The following is a 21,643-nucleotide window of genomic DNA, read 5'->3' as shown; positions in this document are numbered from 1 at the left end:
ACTGGTCTTTCATCAGTCTAATTCTACCTCTCTGATCAAGTGAAGCGTCAAAAGTCAGCAAAGAGCAGGAGTGGTGACTAATGTTGCTGCAGATTTCAATACCAAAGGGAAGGTTTACTCTTTAGAATGTTTTTTCCTTCTTCTTGACAGTGTCCTCTGAATCTTCTTTGTATAATAACAGATAAACCTATTTTGATTCACCTAGTGCAGTAAGGCATGGAAAAAGAAAATATAAAAAGGAGTAATTGTTGCTTGGAAAAACTCGCATTATATTTAAAAATCTTCACCTTAGGCTGTGAGACAAATACATAACTATATGGTGCATGGAGAGATTCTATGCTAGACTCTTGTTTATTGCTTTCCATTATGAAAAACTAACTGCTGTTCAGTGTTCTGATACCATGCAGCACACGATTCCTCCAAGCACTCCCACACCCTTCCTAAGGACCAAGTTAAAATGAAAATCTTTTACTAGCAATGGAAAGTCACCTTTATAAAGCACAATGTTTCTCAAAAGCCTTATCCAAATTCAGTGTGGAAAGAAAGTGGGGTTTTTTGCTTTGAATCAGAGCCTAATTTAGAAACTTTGAAACCTGGACTTCCCAACAAATTGGACGTAGCTGTTTTCTAATTGAGGTGCAGTAGGGAAAGAAGAAGTTTGAAAGGAACCAGAGATGTCAGAGTCATCAGTTCAAAGTTGCTCTTGGAGTTTATCTGTAAGTGTTTTGTCAATCGAGTAGGCACTTGCTTTTCTCACAGGCCATTTAACATTAGGATTGAGTCTCCTTCATTTGTCTTCTTGAAATATTGAGGACACATTGCTCTTCATGTGCCTGACAGTCAGACAGGAATGTCTGCACTCTGCCTGAAAACTGATGCCTGCTATCAGCTCCTTTAGCTACATATACAAATATTCAGTTGTTGTCCAATGAAAAATTTTAAAACTAGCTGGCATGTTCAAGAAACTTCAGTGAACATTTTGCTCTGCTACAGTAGCAAATATTTTCTGTGTTTTCCTTCTTTTTCATCCTATTAAATGGGACTGCCAAAAACCAAAGATCCAGGGCTTTTTTCTCCATGCAAACATGCTGAGCCTAGACCTTAAGTCACCATCCTGCAGGTGACATCTTCATTAGTAGTAGAGAATGACTTTGTTTATTTAGTTAGTTTTAGCTTCACCCTGACATCAAACTGCTTCTGCCTCAGAACTTTTCTTTCTGCAAAACAATTTTCTTCATGTGTTCTGTGAGGAGAATTTCAACTTGCTTGTGGAACGCAGAATGCTAAAAAAAAAACCAGCACACTTTTTTGATAGAAGCTGATGATCTCTATTTTAATGTGACAACGAGGGGGAGAAGTCAATGACAAATACATTCAGTAACCTCAATAGGGTGAACATGAGGAGGAAGAAAAATATAAATATCCAGAATGAAAGGATGAATTTGCTGGGGGTGATGCTGAATTATGCAGATATCCAAACAGAGCTAGTTGATGTAATCTCAAACCTGTCAGCCCTGGCAGTATCCTTTTAAACAACTCCTTAAAAATGTTTATTGCACATCATAGGCATTTAAGCAATGACATTTTTGCCACTGAATGTCATGGGGACATTTTTCCTTTTATTATCCTCGAACAAGAGAAATGAACTACTATAGTTAGCCACCAAATAACAGTATCATGAAATCTAATGGATCTACCTCCAATATTGATATTGGTTTAGCTTTTAATAAGCTTTCTTACAGCTGTGGATGGTTTGAAAGGCAGCGTTGTTAAGCTTTGCTTTATGAACTGTAAAATAAAGGTTTGTCCATCAGATTTCCAGAGCTATAGATGCTGAAAGCCCTAGGGTCCATGATTTTTGTAACTCTGAATAAGAGCTGATTTATAACTGCAGAATTGATTGAATTTTTGTCCAGTCTCTGCTGGGTCTTTACTAATGTCAGGGCAGGTTTGTTAAGCTGCATAATGTGCATTGAGGGGTATTAAACTCGTGTTCTGCCTAGATTTCTGAACTTTTAAAAATAATCATCATGCACAGGCCAGCTTGATGATGCCAAAATTGTGAATTGGGGTTAGGAGGCTTAATGTGAACAGCACTTTCAAATCTGCCCTCCTGTTCTTCACACTTTCCCATGCACAGCCTTGGTTTTTACAGTGCTTGTTGCAGTTTTCTTATATAAACTGTCACTGCACTGCAACAAAGGTATGCCAAGAGATAAATAAAATGTTTCTTTGCACGTTTGACCTTGCAAGGTCATACTGCATAATTGTAATCAACAGAGTCTGAAAGAGAGCAACATATTATTACTCATCATTGTGGTGATAACTTTTGGACACAGAGTGGACCAGCCTTTGCTATTATCCAGGGCAGTGCCCTCAACAGTAAGCATACCTACAAATATTTAATGGAACTGAATTAGGCCACCCTGCCTGGCTCTCCTGCTCTGAAGAATTCCTATGGAATTCCTTCAATTTATGTGGTGCTTCACCTGATATATGCTATTATATCTGAGTTCAATATTTATCTTACTATCAATGCTTAGACTTTTTCTTAGACTACTTTGTATTTCTGCTAATTTTATTTTACCTTAGCATGGTAGAGGATGCATGAGCAGCATACATCACCAAAGAGGATTTACAAGGCACGAGTAGGATTGAAACAGCTCAGCTTGTATTCTGCAAATACTAATAAGGGGAACAATATGGTCTGACACATGAGATATGACCTAAGACTAGAGGAAAAGGAGTATATTCTTGCTGCAGACTCCTCCTTAGTGAAGCTTGCAAAAATATATTGACTTTCAAGAAATAAAACTACTTCTCCACCTTCCCCAGGCTGACATTTTCTAGCTCTAGATTGTACACAGTATTGTTCAATTCCCTGCAGCTTTTAGTCTGAGGGACTCTGCACAAACTGAATTTGCTCTGTGATGAAATTGCATCTGTTGAGCTTATTTCTCAGAGGATGTGGTTCATTTCAAGATCTTTTACTCTATTCAGGCAGCTTCACAGGCACCTGGAAAAGCTCTTCAGGTAAATTGGAGGTCTCTCTGGATAGCTGCCACTGAACAGTTGTTGATCACTGCTTCTGAGATGAAAAATCCCTTTACCTTCTTCATACACTTGAATTAGAAAAGCTGCAGTCGTGCCCAAATGAAGTGTAGGGAAGGAGCATGGGGCAATCACTTGCAAACCTGGGGCTTTTCATTGTCCCCTGACCTTTGCCTGTGGCCATCAAGTTTGGAAAATTAATTTAGATCATCTTTTGGTTATTTACTTCATTGTTTCACCATATTTGACAATTATTTGTTGTTTTCCTTTTTATTTTGCCGTTAAATGCATGCTTCTTTTACATCCCTTTATCCCCTTAATATGTAAAAAATGCAGTTATTTTTATCAGCTTTACCTGCCTGAAAGACTGTTAACTTGGCAAATGTTTTTTACCAGAAGGCATGTGCAAATATGTAGTTGAAAAAGAATGGGGATCTGTATGCCCAAATATTTTTTGTATTTCAAGCATAGCCCAGCAGCAGGTATGCTAGCAAAGCAGAACAAAAACCCCACAGGAATTGGTATCTGAAGACATCTGACTTCTAACTTAGATGTGTGTATCAAACATCTGATTTACCTAAACTGTTACTTATAAAGAAATGTGATTTGCGTTGCAACCAGATTCATAATGCACTTACAACTACAAAACAGGTGTGAATGCCTAATATACATACATCTACACAAGCAATGCCTGGAGGCTTGTTTTGCACAGCAATCAGCATTTTGGCTATTTTGCTTTCTTTGATCAATGTGCCATTTGAGGGCATAACAGATTACATGTCCTCCACATGATCCAGCATTAGTAACTATCTGATAAAGAAAGCAACTGCTAATGTCAATAGCAACTGACACATCTTCATTGGACAGGATAGCCTTTTAGGGGCTACTCCAGTAACCAGATCTCTCTACATCTCTTTGCCATTTGGATCAGATTTTCAAAAATTCCCTGCTAGTTGTGGGTACCCTGATTGTTTTTAACTCCCTTTAACACCTAGAAGTCCATGCCCAAGAAGTTGATGCTCTGTTTCTGACTCGTGCTGTATTGCGGTGTCTGCTAATAGGGCTTGGCATGAGTGATGGACAAAAGCAGTGACTCGTTTTGGATTTAGTATTGGAGTATTCTGTTCTGTATCAATTGCAGCAGCACTGTCCCATATAAATGGACTAAAACACATGCACACCAGCTATTTGTTAGCAGAAAATCCTTCATTCTGGCTGCTGCCAAACTACTAAACTAAGCAATTAGAAGTGACTGCTAAAATGTGCTTTTGTGTATTTGTTCTCATCCTGATGCTTTTAGAAGGCTGAAAGAGCCATACAATGTAATGCTGATGATCAGAAGGATTCTGACTTCTTTGCTCCATCTGAAGGTAGTAAGTTTGCAGTGAATCCCTCTGAAAATTTATGTTCAGAGTCTCCTTTCCAATGATGTCCTCTGCAATAATTTCAGTGCTTTAACACTGCCATCTCCAAAAGAGGAAAATCCTGTTTACATACAGGGGTTCTGGAGAGGTTCCAGGACTGAGTAAATACTAAACAGAAAACGTCCTTCTCGAAGGCAGGAAGAGATAGTGAATCACGGAGAAAGCTTATTTCTTGACCAATCTGTCTGCATATTTTGTTTTCCAAAATTATAATGAAGATATTAACAGACTAAAACCCTGTGGAAACAGAATGGAAAATGAAATAGAAGTGGGAGATGATGATAGCTCAGTCTTGGGGTATTTGCACGTAGCCTTTATATGATGGCAGCAGTCTGAGGTGGAGGGTCACCCACCCTTTGGGAGAAGGGAAAATCAATCTCATGTACCTTGTGACTGGGTGTGATGTAGTACCAGAGAAAACTAATGAGACTGCAGTATATATTAGTGATTAGTGACTCTAAAAAAATGCTCTGCTAAAAAGGAAGAAATTGGTGAGTTATTGTGATCAGGTCAGGTCTTCATTCTCTGGGGACTGTCTCATTCAGCTTTCTCCTTGGCCATGAGAGGGGAATTTCCCCCTCTCTGTACTCTGATTAACAACATGACTTAGCTGCATTTCAGCAGCTAAGAATTTCACTGTCATGTGGAGCTCTCAGCACAGTGCAGCAATTCAACCACGGGTGGTCTTCTGCCTCTGTCCTATATGAACCCAACTGAGATCATGGGGCTCAGTATCAAAGTTATAAAGGCATTATACTTAGGTACCTGAAGTGGCAGACATACTTTTCTTTTCTTTTTTTTTTTTTCTTTAAAGCTCTGCGATGCCTAATTCCTATTGATTTTATTTTGGCTTTAAGGATCTGTATCTTTGTCTTGCCTGAGGTCATTAAAGAACCCCATGGAAGAGCTGGGAAATGAAATAAGATTTCCTGTCTCAGACCAATCCCTTAATCAAAAAACTGTTTTATATCACAGTTTATGACAAGAAAGCTAAGAAACCTTATTAACTAATCCAGATCTTATCTGGACTGTATGAAGAAATCAAGTACAGCTTTTTATCATCTGTTTAAATATTTGCATGCATATTTTGTTACGTTGCTCTAGAGTTTGTTAAGTTATACCTCAGATATTTTCCTTCAAAGAGCTCCACAATACTTTTAATGTGGCAGTTTTCCATGAAATACTGTCCTCCCTGTCTGTAAATTCCCAAAATAGGTCATCCTTTTTTTTCCCCTCTGCTAGTTTTTATGGTTTAAGGATGAAAGCTAGGGTAATATTGCAAATAAGAAATTTAAACTTTGTTGTGCCTACAGTAGTTGACATTCTTCTTTAATTACTAAATTTCTATGGTATTGCAAAGGGGATTACCTTTGCAACAGCTCTGCTGAAAGAAACTTATACTAAGCATTTTGTCCTCCATTTGCTGATCAGACCTTTCAGAATAGGAGTGGATGGCTCAAGGTCATAGTGGTAGATATTACAGCACTTTGCTCAGAGGTGACTAATTCAACGGGACCTGGGCTGCTAATGACCCAGCCTTTGTTAGAGCTGAGCACTAACTGTGAAGGTGAATTGATGTGTACAGAGCTGTGTGCATAATTTCATCATCTTTAAAATCATCCTAAGTCACGTTCCAGATCAGGTTCTAATCTTTGTGTTCTGTTATAACTTTAATTAAACTGCTGTAATTCATTATCAAATATGTTTAGGAGGAGTGCAGGAGGAGCAAGAAGTTGAAGAAAGCAGGAATGCATGTCTTACTCCATTACAGACTTTCCCAAGATGGGAAGAGGCATTCACAGGCTGAAGCACAGATCACTCTTGGTCTGGCCATTGGCTTCTGATGAGAGCTTGACTCTGTTCATGGTGGTAACATGCATTAATTTTAGTGAAGACTAGGATGTGCAGTGTAACTGAGGGAAAATGAGGTTTGTAATCTTTTCAATTTTTTATGTCATTTATTAAGTGCTCATCTTGCATTAAGATGTCAGTGTCAAACTGGGCAGCATTAAAAAAGAAAAGAGTTGCTAAATTTTCAGGAGGTCAAAATATTCTTGGTTCTCTATGGACTGTCAGTGAAAATCTGTTGGAATAAAGGATGTCTAAAAAATGTTTTTAATCTAAGCTTTTAAAAATTTCTCTTTTGAGAGCCCCCATAATAAATCAAGAATATTGATTTAGCCTACAGCAGTCTTAAGATTCACTTATTTAAGAGCTGAAACTGCTCTGTTACTCAGAGCAATAACCCAACTCTGAAATCTCTCATTAGAGACTCCTGGTCCACACATGTAGACAGGCATTCAACAAAGATTTCCAGTCGTGTATAGATCTTACATCAGCTGAGGACTCTACACTGCTTTTTTAAGCAGTTAACTTCCTTCCTTCTCCCACTGCACCCTGAAAGCCTTTGTAGCCCTGGGCCTTCTAGGCTGAGCTGAGCAGTGCCATGTGAGCCCAGCACAAGCCATTTCAGCACCCACATATTTAACACCATTCCACTTCACACTAGACCTCTGCAGGGAAACAAAACCTGTTTTTCATTCTAGCACTTGTAGTACTATGTTCTATCTTATGGCTCGTGTATCCCATGTTGAAGAGACTTAAATGTAGCTTTGGATACGGCCAGACTTGAGTTCCTGTGGCAGGAAAATGTCCTTCCAAAAGAAAATATATCTCAGGGTGTTGAAGGTTTGGATGATTCATTGTTTTAAAGAAATGGTTATCGTCATGCTCAAAAATATTTTAAAATCAAGAATATGGTTACATTTACGCCAGCTGATAGCAAAAGGGTGTGTTCTGTCAATACAGCCAGCAAGAGCTGGTGAGTTCCATGAATTTCTCCCAGTGTTTATTCTGCTTTGCTTTTAATGCATTTTTTATTAACTTTCCATTAACAGAATGTTTCCGATCGCCCTTCTTTTTCTAAAACTGATCTCCTTGTAAGTGTTCATACAGCTCTGCAAACAGTTCCCCCTCATCCTCCTGGGCTAACAATGTTAATGGGTTAACTGCTAGCCCGTGCCAGTAGTAAATTACTAACCCCATCACTGGCTTGCTGGCTCAGCTGCTGCAACCTGTAAGTAGCACATAATCATTGCCCATCTGCTCCTGGAAGGGAGTGGCCATGGGGTCAGCGCTCTGCACTGATGCCCGTGTGCTGGAGTGGCTGCTTAGCAGATCAAAGGGAGTTCTTCCTCCCTTTTGCAATTGCTCAGTCCAATCTAGCCATGAATTATTAGCATGTTTATAAATCAGAATAAATCCAAGGATTGAACTGGCCCAGGGGAACTCTCAGTCCACTCAAATTAGTCTCATATATCCACCTCAGAGCAATTTCGTAGAAGCTTTGCCCTCACAAAGCTTCATTTGTAATCACTACGTGTTGTGTACTTCAGAAAAGTTTTATAATTGCTTGCTGTTTCGGCTGCTGAACAGTTCTAAATGTTAGATATTAAGGAACTGCTGTTTCAGTCAGTGAGCAAGCTCTAAACATTAAATGTGCTTCATGAGAAGTTTTTTTCTCAGCCATTACACATCTCTGAAGGCATATTTTTTTCAAGTGGATGCTTTCCCAGCTGTTGATATCTTTCCATTTCTTCCATATGAAGAGGGAAGGAGGAAACTGGTGGCAGAGTGGCACTGTATAGAGTTTTTATTGCTATGAAAGCGAGATGAGTACGTTCCATACAAATGCCTGCATTGAAATACATAATTGCTGGTCATTCTGAGAAAGTACCAATAAAATTTTTCTCTTGTACTGTGTGTATTCTTGGCTTCTGGCATGTATCTTAGAGGATAAATATTTTAGCAACGTTTTAAAGACATCTCGGTCGGGGAAATTTTCCTGACATTTTCTTTCTTACGACAGCTCTGATGTGTGCACAAATTTATTCCCTATTTAACATAAATGAAAGCACTGAGATAGTCAATCACATGTAAAAACTTTTTCTCTGTCAGTTACTAAGCACCAGATCTAGAAATGGAGGAAATAATGGCCTTTCAGGTGTCATTAATCTCAGGCATAATGATGTCTTTTAGAGCTAAATGAATGCTGTAGCTCAGGTGATTCAGGTATCTTTGCATGTTATCATGCTTTCAAATAAATTACAAAGTTCAATCCAGTATGTGTTTATTTTGGGATGCCCCAGAACTGTGCAAACTGCAGTTATTACAGCTATCATGTATTTACAAACTATACGATTTATTTAGTAGGAACTCTTCAACTGGGAATAGATTGGTCTTGACTTATGAGTTGCTAAACCCATCCTCTAATCCATTGCTACACAAAATCACTCTTTAAATGCATGAAAGAACCATGCCACTATTGGAGAAGTGTTACAATGCAAGAAAACAGCAAAAGGAAATAAATTACAAGCATTAGGCAGCATTAGGACTTTTCAGAGGAAGCCACAGAAATAAATACCCATGATCATAATAATAATTATCAGGGGAACACCTTTACTTACAAAATAATCATGCAAATTATAACACAAAATATGTCTTAAGTAATTAAAAATGGTGATTTCTGCTGGTAAAAAGAAAGTCTAGTACTTGATAATGTAAATGCTTTGTACGTGATCCATTCGTTATGAGTTATCTCAGAAACAGACCTGTGTGTATTTTGATGGTACATTAAAAAAAAAAAAAAAAAAAAAAAAAAACAGAGGAAAAGCTGTTATTTGGTGAATGCATCCAAAGGTGTGATGAAGCTGTGAGCTACTGAAGTTAGAATGATGCCCTTCCTTCTCTTCATTTTATAATTGTTACAGCACAGGACTTGGTAGAAGTAACACTGTTAAATATTTAGAACTTCCTATGATGTGAAAAGATGCCTGGAAAGTACCAGAAAAGTGCATGTTTCTTTTCTGGTGCATCTAATTATTTTTTTAAATTATTATACTAGCAGATAGGCCAGTAAATTTCTTTCATATATTCTTTTCAATTCTAATGTAGTTAAAGAAATTTGACGGAAAGAATTTCAGCCTATTTCCTATTTATTATTCAAATAGTTAAATGTCTCCTGATTTAAGGTGTTCTTTACCACTCATAGCTTTGCTCTTTCTACTTGGTTTCAGTTGTACGGGCTTTATATTTCCAGAACATACCTCTAACCTTACAATAATTTCCTCATTTTGCCATTAAACCATGTTATTTTTTTTAATGGCTTCTATGCTGTGTATATCAGCTTCAATAATGCTGAGGATTTATACGATTTTGATGTTAGACATATACAAGTAAGCTTGTTTCTTTTTGCCTAGGCTAATTCTGGTCTCTCTTATCATAAATTATACTGGGCTTAAATTTGTCTGATCAGGGTCAAATCTGTCTTGTAGTAAGGTTGAATTATTCTTGCAAAAATCATAAGAAGTGTGTAATGGGCTAAGTATATTTTGCTTTCTTTAGACACAAAGTCAGGAGTTTTATCCCTCTACGTGGTATTCACAGTAAGAGCACCTGAACCATTTTGAACAATTCCAGTTTGTATGTTCTGAAGAAGTCGTAGGTTGGAAAAGGCCCTGTTTTATATCTGCATTTAAATAGCTGCATTCTCCAGTAGCTAATATGATTCACTTCATTTGCCTTCTTCAGCAAATGTAATAGCTCTTTCCTTTCCCTGTTTTCCTCTTTCAGAAGTAACAGTCTATTCAATGAGGTTGTGCAGATGGACTTTGAAATAGCCAGTTTTAGCAGCCTGTCTGGAACGCAGCCCATCACCTGGCAGGTGGAATACCCTCGGAAGGGGACAACAGACATAACCTTGTCTGAAATCTTCATCTGCCAAAAGGATCTTGTTGGAATTGTTCCACTGGCGATGGTAAGAAACTGTTTCAGCATGTTGCTCCATCTGATCTCTCTGTAGTCTGAGAAAACGCATACCAGGCCTCAGACAGATTTGCAAAGGAATGCTTTCTGCCCTGCCTCCTGTTACAGAACTTTATAGGAATACTTGCTAAAATCATACTCACCTTTAGTTGCCTGTATGTCGCACAGTTTAAAAGCACAGAAGAAATCTCTCAGCCTTTAAATCTTGAATTTCTGTAATGATCAGTTCTCTCCACGCTACCAGCTGGCAACACAGAGCCAGGTAGATTTACCCTCCCGTTTCTTATTTTGCTGTTACATGGTTTGAACTTGCAAGGTGCCTTTTTTTTGCTGAAGAATGAGTTGCTCGGTCCTTAGTAGGCTGCAGCTGATAATAATTTTGCTAGCTGTTTCCCTGGTGGTTTCAGAGCCTGCTATTTCAGAGAAGAAACAGAAAATAATAAACCCTCAATAACGTATTTAAGGAAAATTCTATACTAGCATAGTATAGAGTTACATGTGAAGAATTGCCTTGGGTTAAAATCTATTTGCCCTGCCCTGTAGCATGCTTTTGTGGCCTACTTACCTCCCAGTGACATCATAACTGTTGCCAGTCTTTACAAGGCTCACAAATGTGATTTGTGAAAGCAGGTGTTTCCTTCCCTTCCTCTGGCTCAATGGAGATGAAATTACTTCTGCAAAGCAATGCTAGAACTGTGGAAGCACTGAGATCTAGCAGTAAGGAACCACTCCTTCATATGAACAACCTGGGATTACACTTCTGCTCCAAATCAAGAACCTATGTCTCTAGTGCACTATTTTTGAGCAAACACTTTATCTTCAGTGGGGTATAGGTGCATGCAGAGGTAGCTCTGAGCATCTTTTTTAGAAGTCCCAGACCTCAGGAAGCACAACACTGACAGATATCTAGAGCAGGATAGAGTGTCAGTTAAACAATCAGTGTCAGAGATCAGGCTATAGAAGAAGAGTTAGACATATCCACCCCATTTGTGAGTTTTGCCTCTCGTGCACATTCTTCACCTTCGAGCTGAAATTCTGGCAGTCTTTGAGTAATATTCTATGGTTTGCAGGAGATAATAAGATGAGTACTATTTCCTGGAAGTCCTAATCTTCAATATATGCCTCCCCTTTGAAGAGTGAAACTGCTGCTCATAACAAATGAGGTCATGCCCAGCAATTTCCTGATCCAAAGTATGTTAAGTCAGCAGAAAGCCTGTGCAGCATTCCGGATCTGGGAGGGAAATAATTGTCCTCATTATCTGTGGAGCTAAGTGTATTTGAGTGTCTGTCTTGTAAAGACTTAAGAATATATGTAAGGATGTTTATTCTGGTCAGGTTTTATTTTGCAGTAGGTGCCTTGTGTATCTTTCAGTACCAAATGATAGGCATCTGTCTGCTGGCAGACTTAACATCTCCTTCTTTTTTTTTTCTTTTTATTTTTTTTTGAAAGAATTTACCAGCTTCTTTTCCATCTTTCCCACACCTGAGGGAAGCAAGATTTTTTTCATATCTCATGGCAGGATCTAATGCCTTCGCTCTTGCATAGAAGATTCAAGCTTTATGCCCAGACTTGTGGCTATTCTAGATTAAAATTTCTGCATTTACAAAGGTTCTTCAAAGAACTAAAGGTTTGAACTAATTAATTTCGTGGTGTATAAATCATATAAAGTGAGATCCCTTATTCCCAGCAGATGTACTGTGGGCTTTCCAAAGGGTTCAAGCAATGAAATCATTAAACCGTTCTCTTTGCAAAGCTTTCTTGTGTTTATTTATCTCATTTCTGTACCTTGTGATAACACTTGGCAGGAGCCAAAATATACTGTGTTAATAGAATCCAGTTGGATGGGATAGCAATGCAAAATTGGCTTTGCTAGCAGGATATTAGTAGATAAAGGGAATTTTCACAGTTTTCTGTTAGCTAAGACTGCAGATCCAGCCAGAGTGCTTTCTTCATTTAGGCATTAATCGCTGGCTGAGCTGATTACCTGGCAATGCTCCTGTTCAGAAACAAGAGCCACACTGAAAAGGGAGAGGGGGATACTGTATCTACTGAGAAGTCAGACCTTGCTCTTTATCTCCAGTGCACACTGTAAAGCCACAGCATGTTATTGTGTACAGAAATTAGATCGCAGTGTTTATCAGCAAGTGTGTTTCATAAATCCTCTAGAGAGTAAAGAAGATTATATTGATTTAAGCATGGAGTGTTCTTACAGCAAAACTGCTGACATCAAAAATAAAATCTGTTGTTCAGAGTTTTTAAAGTTGGCCAAAAAAAAAAATTAAAGCATGAAAGAGACAGAGAGAAGGAGGTGGTCGAGAAGGAAGGGGAGGAGCTGCCTAATGGCATTGTACTGGATTAGGATGTGGGATTCCCAAGATCTGATTGAGTCCACACCACTGGTCTGATGGGTGTCCTTGTCAGTGCTCCGGAGATGAAAGCAGCAAACCTTTGAGTGGTTTGTGAGTCACATAACAGTTGTCTTTGACTCACGGAGTAAAACATCTCTCATGTGAGCCATTTTGAATGCTAAAACTTATGAAGCATGAGAGGCCTTGTATCCTCTACTGGCCAGTGCTTGATTATGGTACAAAAAGAAGTAAGATGAAGAAAAAGTGTGCCTTCTAAAGATTAGCGTATTGCTGCTTCAGTATTTTGGATTGAAAGAGATTAATGAAAAGACATTGTCAGTAAGAACTGAATCTGAAATTTTAAAAGAGCCTTACAGAGCTTGGATCAGTAGAGCAAGTTGTAGGACACAGCTGCTGAAAAATCAGTGGAAATTCGTCATACGGTCAAAAGAGAGGGTTTTAGTAGGATTCAGATTCTGTGTGCTTAAGTACGCTGCTAAATAGTGTATATGTTTAAGAAGCAGCAGCACAGAGACACTATTACAGTGAACCCAACAGTGAAAAAAAAATGAGAAAGAGAAGTTGAGAATGAGTTAAAGAACTTCTTTCCCAGAAAAAAAATGAGATGCAAGTTAGAAGTAAGTATATTTTTTCCTAAGCTCAGAAGTTGATCAATCTGAGTAATTTTGGAGGACATTTTACCCTTCAAGTTATTAGAGAGAAAAATGAGGCAGAAAAGTTAGGAAAATGTAATTCTAACAGGTTCTGTTGCTTTCGAACTCTCACATATGATGATTTCTTTAGGTATGTATTGTGGGGTATACACATGTTGTTCTTTGACAAAATCTTAAGCATGGCACTTGGTGTAACCATCCATCCCCTGTACCTTTCTTGCAGGCTGCTTGATGTGCTCATCAAAGGATGAGATTAAATGTATATACTATATTTCCATCATTGAGTAGCAATGATTAACAGAGGCAAGATTTATAAAGAGGTAATGTTATTTATTAAACCAGCTGATACAGATGGAGAAAGATAGTTGCTATTTCAGGCACACAATCTCACCTTCTGATCTCTTGCCTCACTTACCCAAATCACAACAGCTGCAAAATACTACAGCTACAGAAACCCAGGGATGTAAAATTCAACAATTAGAAGAATTAAATAAGAAAATGAAAAGATTTCTTAAAGTCAAACTGAGGATAGAACCCACTGTTTCTGACAAGAAAAATCTACCCCAAAGATTTAACCTTCCATTAGAGAAAATCTACTGAGTTGTGTCTTATTCAAGCATTTCTGATTTTATGTTACTTGTAGCAGGATCAATTAGAAAAGTGCTTTCATAGGAGCTTAATTAATTATTTGCTAAGCTGATTTTGAAAACCTTTTCAATTAATCACAAGTAACCTCGGAGCTTACCATTAAAGTATACAGGGTTGCTTAATTTACTTCCCCTATTTTCCTCAGATTTCCATCCTCTCATGTGGAAATGCAGCCAACTGCATTGATTTTGCCACTCGATTAGATTAAAAAACAAAACCAAAATTGTTCACATTTGTAGCATGCACGCACACATGAATCTCAGCTAAGCCTATATATTTGTGTTCAACACAAATTGTGTTAGGAATTCTAGCAAGAGATTTCATGCTTTAACTGGGTAATACATATTTCAGTACCACTAAATTGTGCTTTGGGATAGAACAGGTAGGAGGAGATGGTTGTTTGAGTTTCCACTGCTTATCATTAGGCAGCACAGTTTCACGCATTCTTTTTGCTCTATAGTCAGCTATTTCATTAGGAAGTGTTTGGTTTTCAGGTGCCTTTCTTTACATTTAGAAGTCAATGTAATGCTGATTTTGCTGCAGAAGTGATTGGACATTTAAGATGAAGAGCTGTGACTCAGTTGAAAATGCCATTTTACATTTTTATGCATGCCTCTTAGTTTGCTTTCCATTACAACACGATTGAAAATTTAGCTCCCAAAACTTTGGTTGCTTTATGTATGCCATTCTTTATGACAAAGACTTTTTGAGGTATTTCATTGCAACAAAGGGAAACTTAAGTCCCTGTACACGCTTTTAAAATAAAGCCCTAAATAAAGTTCTCATCCTTGCACCGTCTGTGATCTCACTGTCAAGCTGCATTGTTTCAAGGTCACAGAAGTGCAGAATTCTCACTCCCATTTGTCTTTGAGACTTGAACAAAGCAGGAGGCAACAGGCTCACTGTGAGGAGGCTGTCCAAACGCATCCATTTTCCACTTTGCTTATCACAAACAAACTAACTGATAACCTGCATGCTAAACTTCCCAGCTGACAGGCATTGTATCAGATAATGAAATCATGAATCACATCAAATAAATAATGTAAGTTGAAACAAACTTATTTGGTTTTTAAAACCTATCCCATTATTGTTAGTAATACTAACAACTAAAATGAATTGTAGAGCCCTAATTAATATCATGAAGTAAAAGATTTTATGGTTTAGTTACAGGAGTGTGCCCTGTGTGGACTTAAAATCTTCTGATGCCCAGGTCACTTATTTGCCTACAGTTTTTATCATGGTGGGTTAGTTGTTTCTTTTAGATTTACAGTGGATATATAATTTCAGCAAAGTTTGTCATTGCTCTACATTTAGACCAGACAAACTCAGGATTCTGCTTACAAATTGGCCATGTCATAGTGCATTGAGCTAAGACTAGCAATGCATATTGATTAATCTTATCTGCAAAGAATGGGCTCTTTTTTGTCTACCCAAAACAAAAGTGAAAAAATGGTGACCTGTTGTCTATCGATCCTAACTTGATCAGAAAAGGCAAACAAAGGACTCAGAATGGCTCAATTTAACAATCTCTCTTAAAGTCCCAGTCATCATTTCCATAACCACTGCACTTTTGATTCTAGCTTCTGTTTTTCTTTTGTTTCCTATAGTCACATTCAGTCCTGCCTTTGCAGGAAATGGCGATGGATCAATAAGGCTATCTCAGCTGGCTGGAATTAATTTTTTCACTGGATCGACTTGTAAGTCATTTTCTGTGCAGCACAAAACGGCATATATAATTTCTTCCTTCAGCATCTCTCATATCTGACAATGCTGTTGAATAGATTACTTTGGAATTTTTAAACAGCTGAGGAGGGCGAGCTAGCTACCTGATCTTTACAACATAGAGAAATTTTGGTTTTCTTTGGCAATATCCCTGTTTGTAGTAGAGAGATATCAATCTAGATGTGCTTCTCAGACTCAGAAAAGGGGGAAATCCTGTGAACCAAATAAAAGTTTGCAGAACAGACAGAATGTGCAGTGAGACAGCTGGCAACTCAATGGGGCTTGTGGTTTTATGGCAACACCTGAACAGGGACTTCTCCTAGCACTATGTGTTGCACAGATGGATGACTGACATGTCAGAATCCTCTCTAGAAAATTCTCAGTCCACAAGCTAAGCTGATAAAATTCAGCTTCAAGGGTGGATGAAACTGAAGGTGAAAAGAGGTACTCCGTGAGGTACTGGACTTTGGATCATGTTTTCATCCTAACACAGTGAAAGATATTCTGGATCCCTCTACCAGTCTGTGCTTGCTGCCAGAAGTCTTCTGGTCGTGGTCTCTTTCTTCTGACAGCATGGCACAGTGCAGGGCTGTGTAGACATGGCCAGGTGCTTCTAAGCTGCATCTCAGCACTGAGAGCTAGCAAAATCCTTTTTCTGCTGCAGATTATTTGGTATTGGTTCATGGCACTGGATTGTGTGACTTGTCAAGTCTGGAGATGCTTTGGTTCATGTGATTTTTTTGGGCTAGATTTGGGGGCTGCTGCAGGTATTGGCTCAGGTTTATGGTACATCTCCATCAGAAGAAGATATCTGAGGTAACAATTTATATTTGAAATGACACTGATTAAAATTTTGATTGTTTGACATAATCACAAAGGGAGTTTCACAGCTGCCATGAAAATGTGAGCAGAAACCATGCAGACATAGTAATGAGCCGGCAGAAATTGAGTTCTGGACCCAGATGAGTGCTTGAGAAGGACATTGCAGGGCTGTGTGTTTTGATGCTGTATCTGCTAAGGACTGTATTCACCATATGTGTCCTCTACTGCTGCCTTCAGTGCCAGATCAGACAGAGAGAAGACAAGCACTTCTCAGCAGGGACAGGAGGCTGCTTTAAGATGCTGACATTCTGCCCGGTTTTGCAGCTGAAACAACTGGAATTTAAAGGCAGAGAAATTACTGACCTGTAAGATTGAAATGTGAGTTAGGTGATTTGGCCAGAGTTCACCCATAACGAATGATAGGAGGCAAATGCTGGGCCTCATTCTGATTCTCCTGCTCCACTGCACTTTGGCTGTGGAGGACTTGGAAGAAAAGGAAAGGGAGAAAGAAGAGCAGAGAATATTTCAGAGTTCCTTCATGAGCTGCTGGAAGGGAAGGCTTGATTGCTAGATAATGCTTTCTCCTGTGAAAGTTGATGTATTGGTTTTTGTCTAAACTAATGCTCTTTCATTAGCTTTAGCTATCAGTCAATTGTCTTAACTGATAAATGCAAGTCCATACACTGCCCACATTTATTCCAGATGACAAATATTTGTGGTTTACCCTAGGGAGTAAAACAGCCTCCACCTTCTCATGCTGTCACTTGAAAGTGATGCTAGGCGGAGTGGTGACAGTCAGAGCAGACCAGGTTTATTTGCAAACACAGCAGGTACTCAGCCAACATAACCATTAAGTAGGTTAGCTGTGACCCATATGGAAAAACAAGAACAATTTCTCTTAATTGGCAACTTCTTAATTTTGGTTTTGATCTATAATGACAGTTTTAAAGTTTCTGGGGAATACTAAATTCTTCACCGTAATGCTCACCTAGCAGAATTATGAATTGTTTAGGCTGGACCCTAATTAATGAGGTCTGAGGTGCTCTAGCTTGGACAGTGAGAGTAACTAGGCAACAAGGAGACTTTACTATAATGTAAGGTAATGAGTGAGTATAGGGAAAAAAAAAAAACAAAAAAAAAACCAACAAAAAACAGGACTTTCATAAGCCTCAGTGTTATAATGAGCTACCCCAAGGATTAAAATACCCAGCAACTTTTCACCTTCGGTTTGTTATTAGATGCACGTTTGCCTTACCCTGCTTTCAGTTTACTCTTCATTATCCTGCCATACTCTCAACACTGAGGATGTTTGTCGTGGAAGTCATTAGGAATCTGTTCTTTGAACTATGTTGTTGTGCCTGAGGGGAATAAAAAAAGTAAAACCTAGGACAGAGTTCAGTACTGTCCTGGTGAGAAAGCTAGCCCTATGCTTCTGGCTTTTCTCTTTGCTTTGCGCAGCAGCTGCCATGAAGACATGGGGAGCAGCAGTGGTGGCAGGGTTTGATCTGTGTATAATCAAAATCAAATCAAAAGGTACCAACACAACACCAAAGTCTGGGCTGCTGATAGTACTCTGCTAAGCTAGAGGAGCAGCACGCAAAGGTCCTTCTCCAAAGCCAAAGCACTCCAGATTGACACACTTATGCTACATGACTATGAGTTAGCAGACCAAAACTTCATACACATTATCAGAGGCCCCATTGCTGTAAATCAGCACAGTGAATCTATCAAGACTTTTTTTTTCCATCAGAAACAAGTTGTGCATAATATTTGAAGCACCAGCATGGTACTGTGAGTGTCAGCACATCAGCACACTGAATTTCAGGAAACAAATGAGAAACGAAAGTAACACTGGCATTAATTTTAATCAAGTCCTTGTCATCTGATCTGTCCTCTGTATTTTTTTCTTTATCAACGCTGATTGTCTTTCCACAAGATTTGTTACCTCACAGGACAATAATATGGCTGTAATGAAGTAATTTATTGCTGCAATTTAGTTTTGGAAATCCTCTATTGTTGAAAAATAGGAACAGTGCAGTTTTATTAATTACAGTAGTTGAGTATTGAATGCTGACTGTCACTATCAGGATTAGGGAATACATTCTAAATTGCTCTACAAGGCCCTGTAGGACAAGATCTATACAAGTTTTGGAGAATGTGAAATGAGTATTTTGATTAAGCTAAGTGAGTGTGAAAAAAAGGTAGTTGGGGACTTTGAGAGAAAGGAGAAAGAGAAACAGAAACTTGTAAATTCAGTGTTAAAAAACACACCAGTATGTTAATCCACCATGTCAATGTTTTGTTTACATGCAATATGACTTTGCAGCATAGTCTCTCCTGCCCTCAGCCAGCATTTGCCCATTTAATTATACTCTGGTACCCCCTAGCTACTTCTGACAGTCTAAACCTTCAGGTTCATTATGAAGTTTTCCTCTCAGGATGCCATTTCAGAGAGAACTAGTTGATCTCTTTTTTTTTATTTTTTTTTTTTTTCCTTTAATGTGGAAATATTTTACCTAGGCGTAACATTTCTATTTCCATTTGCATAAACCAGATTTTACCAGGATGCAGGTAGGGAAAGTGCATGTGGACAAAATCACCTTGTCTGGTTTAAAGGTGAATTGTCTCCCTTTTTGTGTTCTAAAACATTGCACAATTGAATGAAATCCAAAAGGTCTGCTATAACCTCTTAGTGATCTTGAATTCTCATTCTGGAGAGCCAACAGAAGGTAGAAGGCCTCCTGTGGTATGTATTATGTCATCAGCAGAAACCAAACCTATCAGTCTAAGACCTGGATGTACTTTGGAGTCATCTCGTATAGGATCCTACATGCCTGTGTGCCAACAGCAAGAAGCTTCATAGGGCTTGAAGCTTCGATTGAGCCTGCAGAAAACACTGTGTTTTAGATTCTGGATCTGGGACAAAATGTCAATTGCAAGCATTGAAAAGTGGTGACTAACAGAGGAGCTGCCAGCTGGCACCACATGTCCCATGGCATATGTTTTAAGAATGCCTGGAAGCTTCAGGAGTGAGCTTGGTGTGGAAATAAATAAGTCATTTGAGACTCAGTAATTCCTCCTCACTGCTCTTACCTCATTCAAATTACGGACTACTCATTAAGCACTGGGAGACTCTGATGTGCAAAAGTAGGAGCTGTCTGATGGAGCAGGAGCCACACGTCTGGAGATCGTTTCTGTCTCTTTTGGATCTTGGCAAAACTCAGACCCCAATCCGCTCGTCTTTAAAATGGACACAGTAATTAATATTTCCTATGTTACAATGCAGGTATTTGGCTTTCAGGATCATTTCATACTGCAAATTCTTTAAAAGTGGAAGTTGTCTGTTTAAAAATGAATTCCGGTCTTCCACACTCAGTTCTGGCAATTATGTTCTAGTCCTGAAGAGTAAAAATGGAAGCAAAGCAAGGTTTATAGATAATGTTTTTTATTAGGCCATCCAATGAAGTTAGAAAAAACAGACAAGCTTTCAAGCACACAAACCTTTTTTCAAATCCCTTTCAGTGTTATAAGTTGCTGTGAGATGCTCTGATAAAGATAATGGTCACTGTGGTTGCTGTAGGTTACATTAACAAATGAAATACTGCTTTAAGCAAATGGATTTGATCCCTTTGTCCTTCATGTCACTGACACAAAATTGTCATAGCAGTGTCTCTCAAGGATGCTTCTTCAGCCCTGAATCTCTAGCTAGCATGATGTCTTAAAGCAACCTCTGAAGGTAAAGGACATTTTTGCTTGAATCAGGAGGAAAGAATGGGATCTGTGGTTATACACAGTCTCTAGTCCTCGCCCCTATATTCATATATGTTGTTTTTACTCCCTATGTATGGTGACAATGGTTAGACATGTGTCAAGTCAATAATCTAATTTTCCTGTGTGTCATACTCTCATCTTTTTCAGTTTCTGATGCACTAAGTTTCTGACGTCCGTACAGTACCTTCTCTCATTAATGCAACAGTCTTTTTTCCTGCCCTCTGTGTGCTTTGCTTATGTGGACCTGCTGTGAAGTCAGTGAGATCAATAAACTATTAGAAAAGGAAGAATAATCTATGGACAAGGATAGGGAATAATAATATTTAGAAAGATTATTTTCAGCATTTTTGTTACTACTTTCTCATAGCAGCTCTATAAGAAGCTCTACTGTGTATGGGTTACAGATTGTGCTTATCAAATATTAAAGATGTACAGCCAAAATAGGGAAGAGCAAGTAGAAATTTTCTCTAGCTGGTTTCAAAATAGACTAAATTAAAATGAAAGATTTTAGCAGATGCTGTCTGCTTCACTTCCACTGTGTTCTAAATAGAGTTCTGAAATCCAGAAACCTGAGCCAAGCGCCCATGTGCGCTCCATGGCCAAAGATTGAGGACTTTGAAGAACTTGTAGAAAATGAATACTCCCTGTCGGAGAGAGAAAGTAACTCACAAATAATCAATAACATATCAATCTACACAAATAAAACAAGTTCACAGTGCTCCATAGTGGTCATGAAAGAGAAAAGGCTGTAGGTTCCTGTAGCGTGAAGTTGGCAAATTACAAACTTAAGTTGCATAAGTCGATTCAAGGAGAAGAAAAGAGGGAACAATCCAGGTGACAGCACATAGGTGTCTAATGCCATTATAGATGCTGTAGAGTCTCAGCCATCCATCCAGGACTGCCAGGTATGACACAGGCCTACAGGACACCTGTGCCCTTCTGGAAGAACATCTGGAGGCCAGGCATAATACCTACAAGCATCTAAATGACACTCTATTCTTAGGCATTGCAATCTTTCCTCAGAGCTGCAAACTGCCAAGTGAAGCTGTTGTAAAGCACATCTCTGAAAATGAGAATTTTTTGTTTGTAACTATGCGGATTTCTTTGGTGTATAGTCTAATTGACACAAAACAATTCAGTTTTACACAGAATGTACTTTCTTCGCCATTTCTTCTGCTACTGCTAAACAATACAGCACTGCACACTGAAGCCAATAAAAAGTGTACATGGGTATTTGTAAACATCAGGCCCTCACTGTGAGCCTTCTTGACTCCCAGCATTAAGAAATCACAGTGAGATTTCCATCCTTACTGCCCAGCATAATTTTAGGTACTGCTCTTCTCCGTGTCTCCACAGACT

At 38.6% G+C, this 21,643-nt stretch overlaps 1 protein-coding gene across 1 annotated transcript in view; it reads left to right on the top strand.

The window, feature by feature from the left end:
- Positions 1–21,643, top strand: part of TMEM132C (transmembrane protein 132C) — a 180,995-nt gene that overhangs the window by 120,728 nt on the left and 38,624 nt on the right. The window contains exon 4 of the mRNA XM_085238846.1: positions 10,107–10,290. Coding sequence (XP_085094972.1) covers positions 10,107–10,290 — 184 coding nt within the window. The remainder of the gene's footprint in view (positions 1–10,106; positions 10,291–21,643) is intronic.

The sequence above is a fragment of the Meleagris gallopavo genome, chromosome 17 (genome assembly GCF_905368555.1).
Source record: "Meleagris gallopavo chromosome 17, MGAL_WU_HG_1.1, whole genome shotgun sequence".
Lineage (NCBI taxonomy): Eukaryota > Metazoa > Chordata > Aves > Galliformes > Phasianidae > Meleagris > Meleagris gallopavo.
Note: the sequence above shows the minus strand (reverse complement) of the source record. Positions and strands in the feature narration are given on the sequence as shown.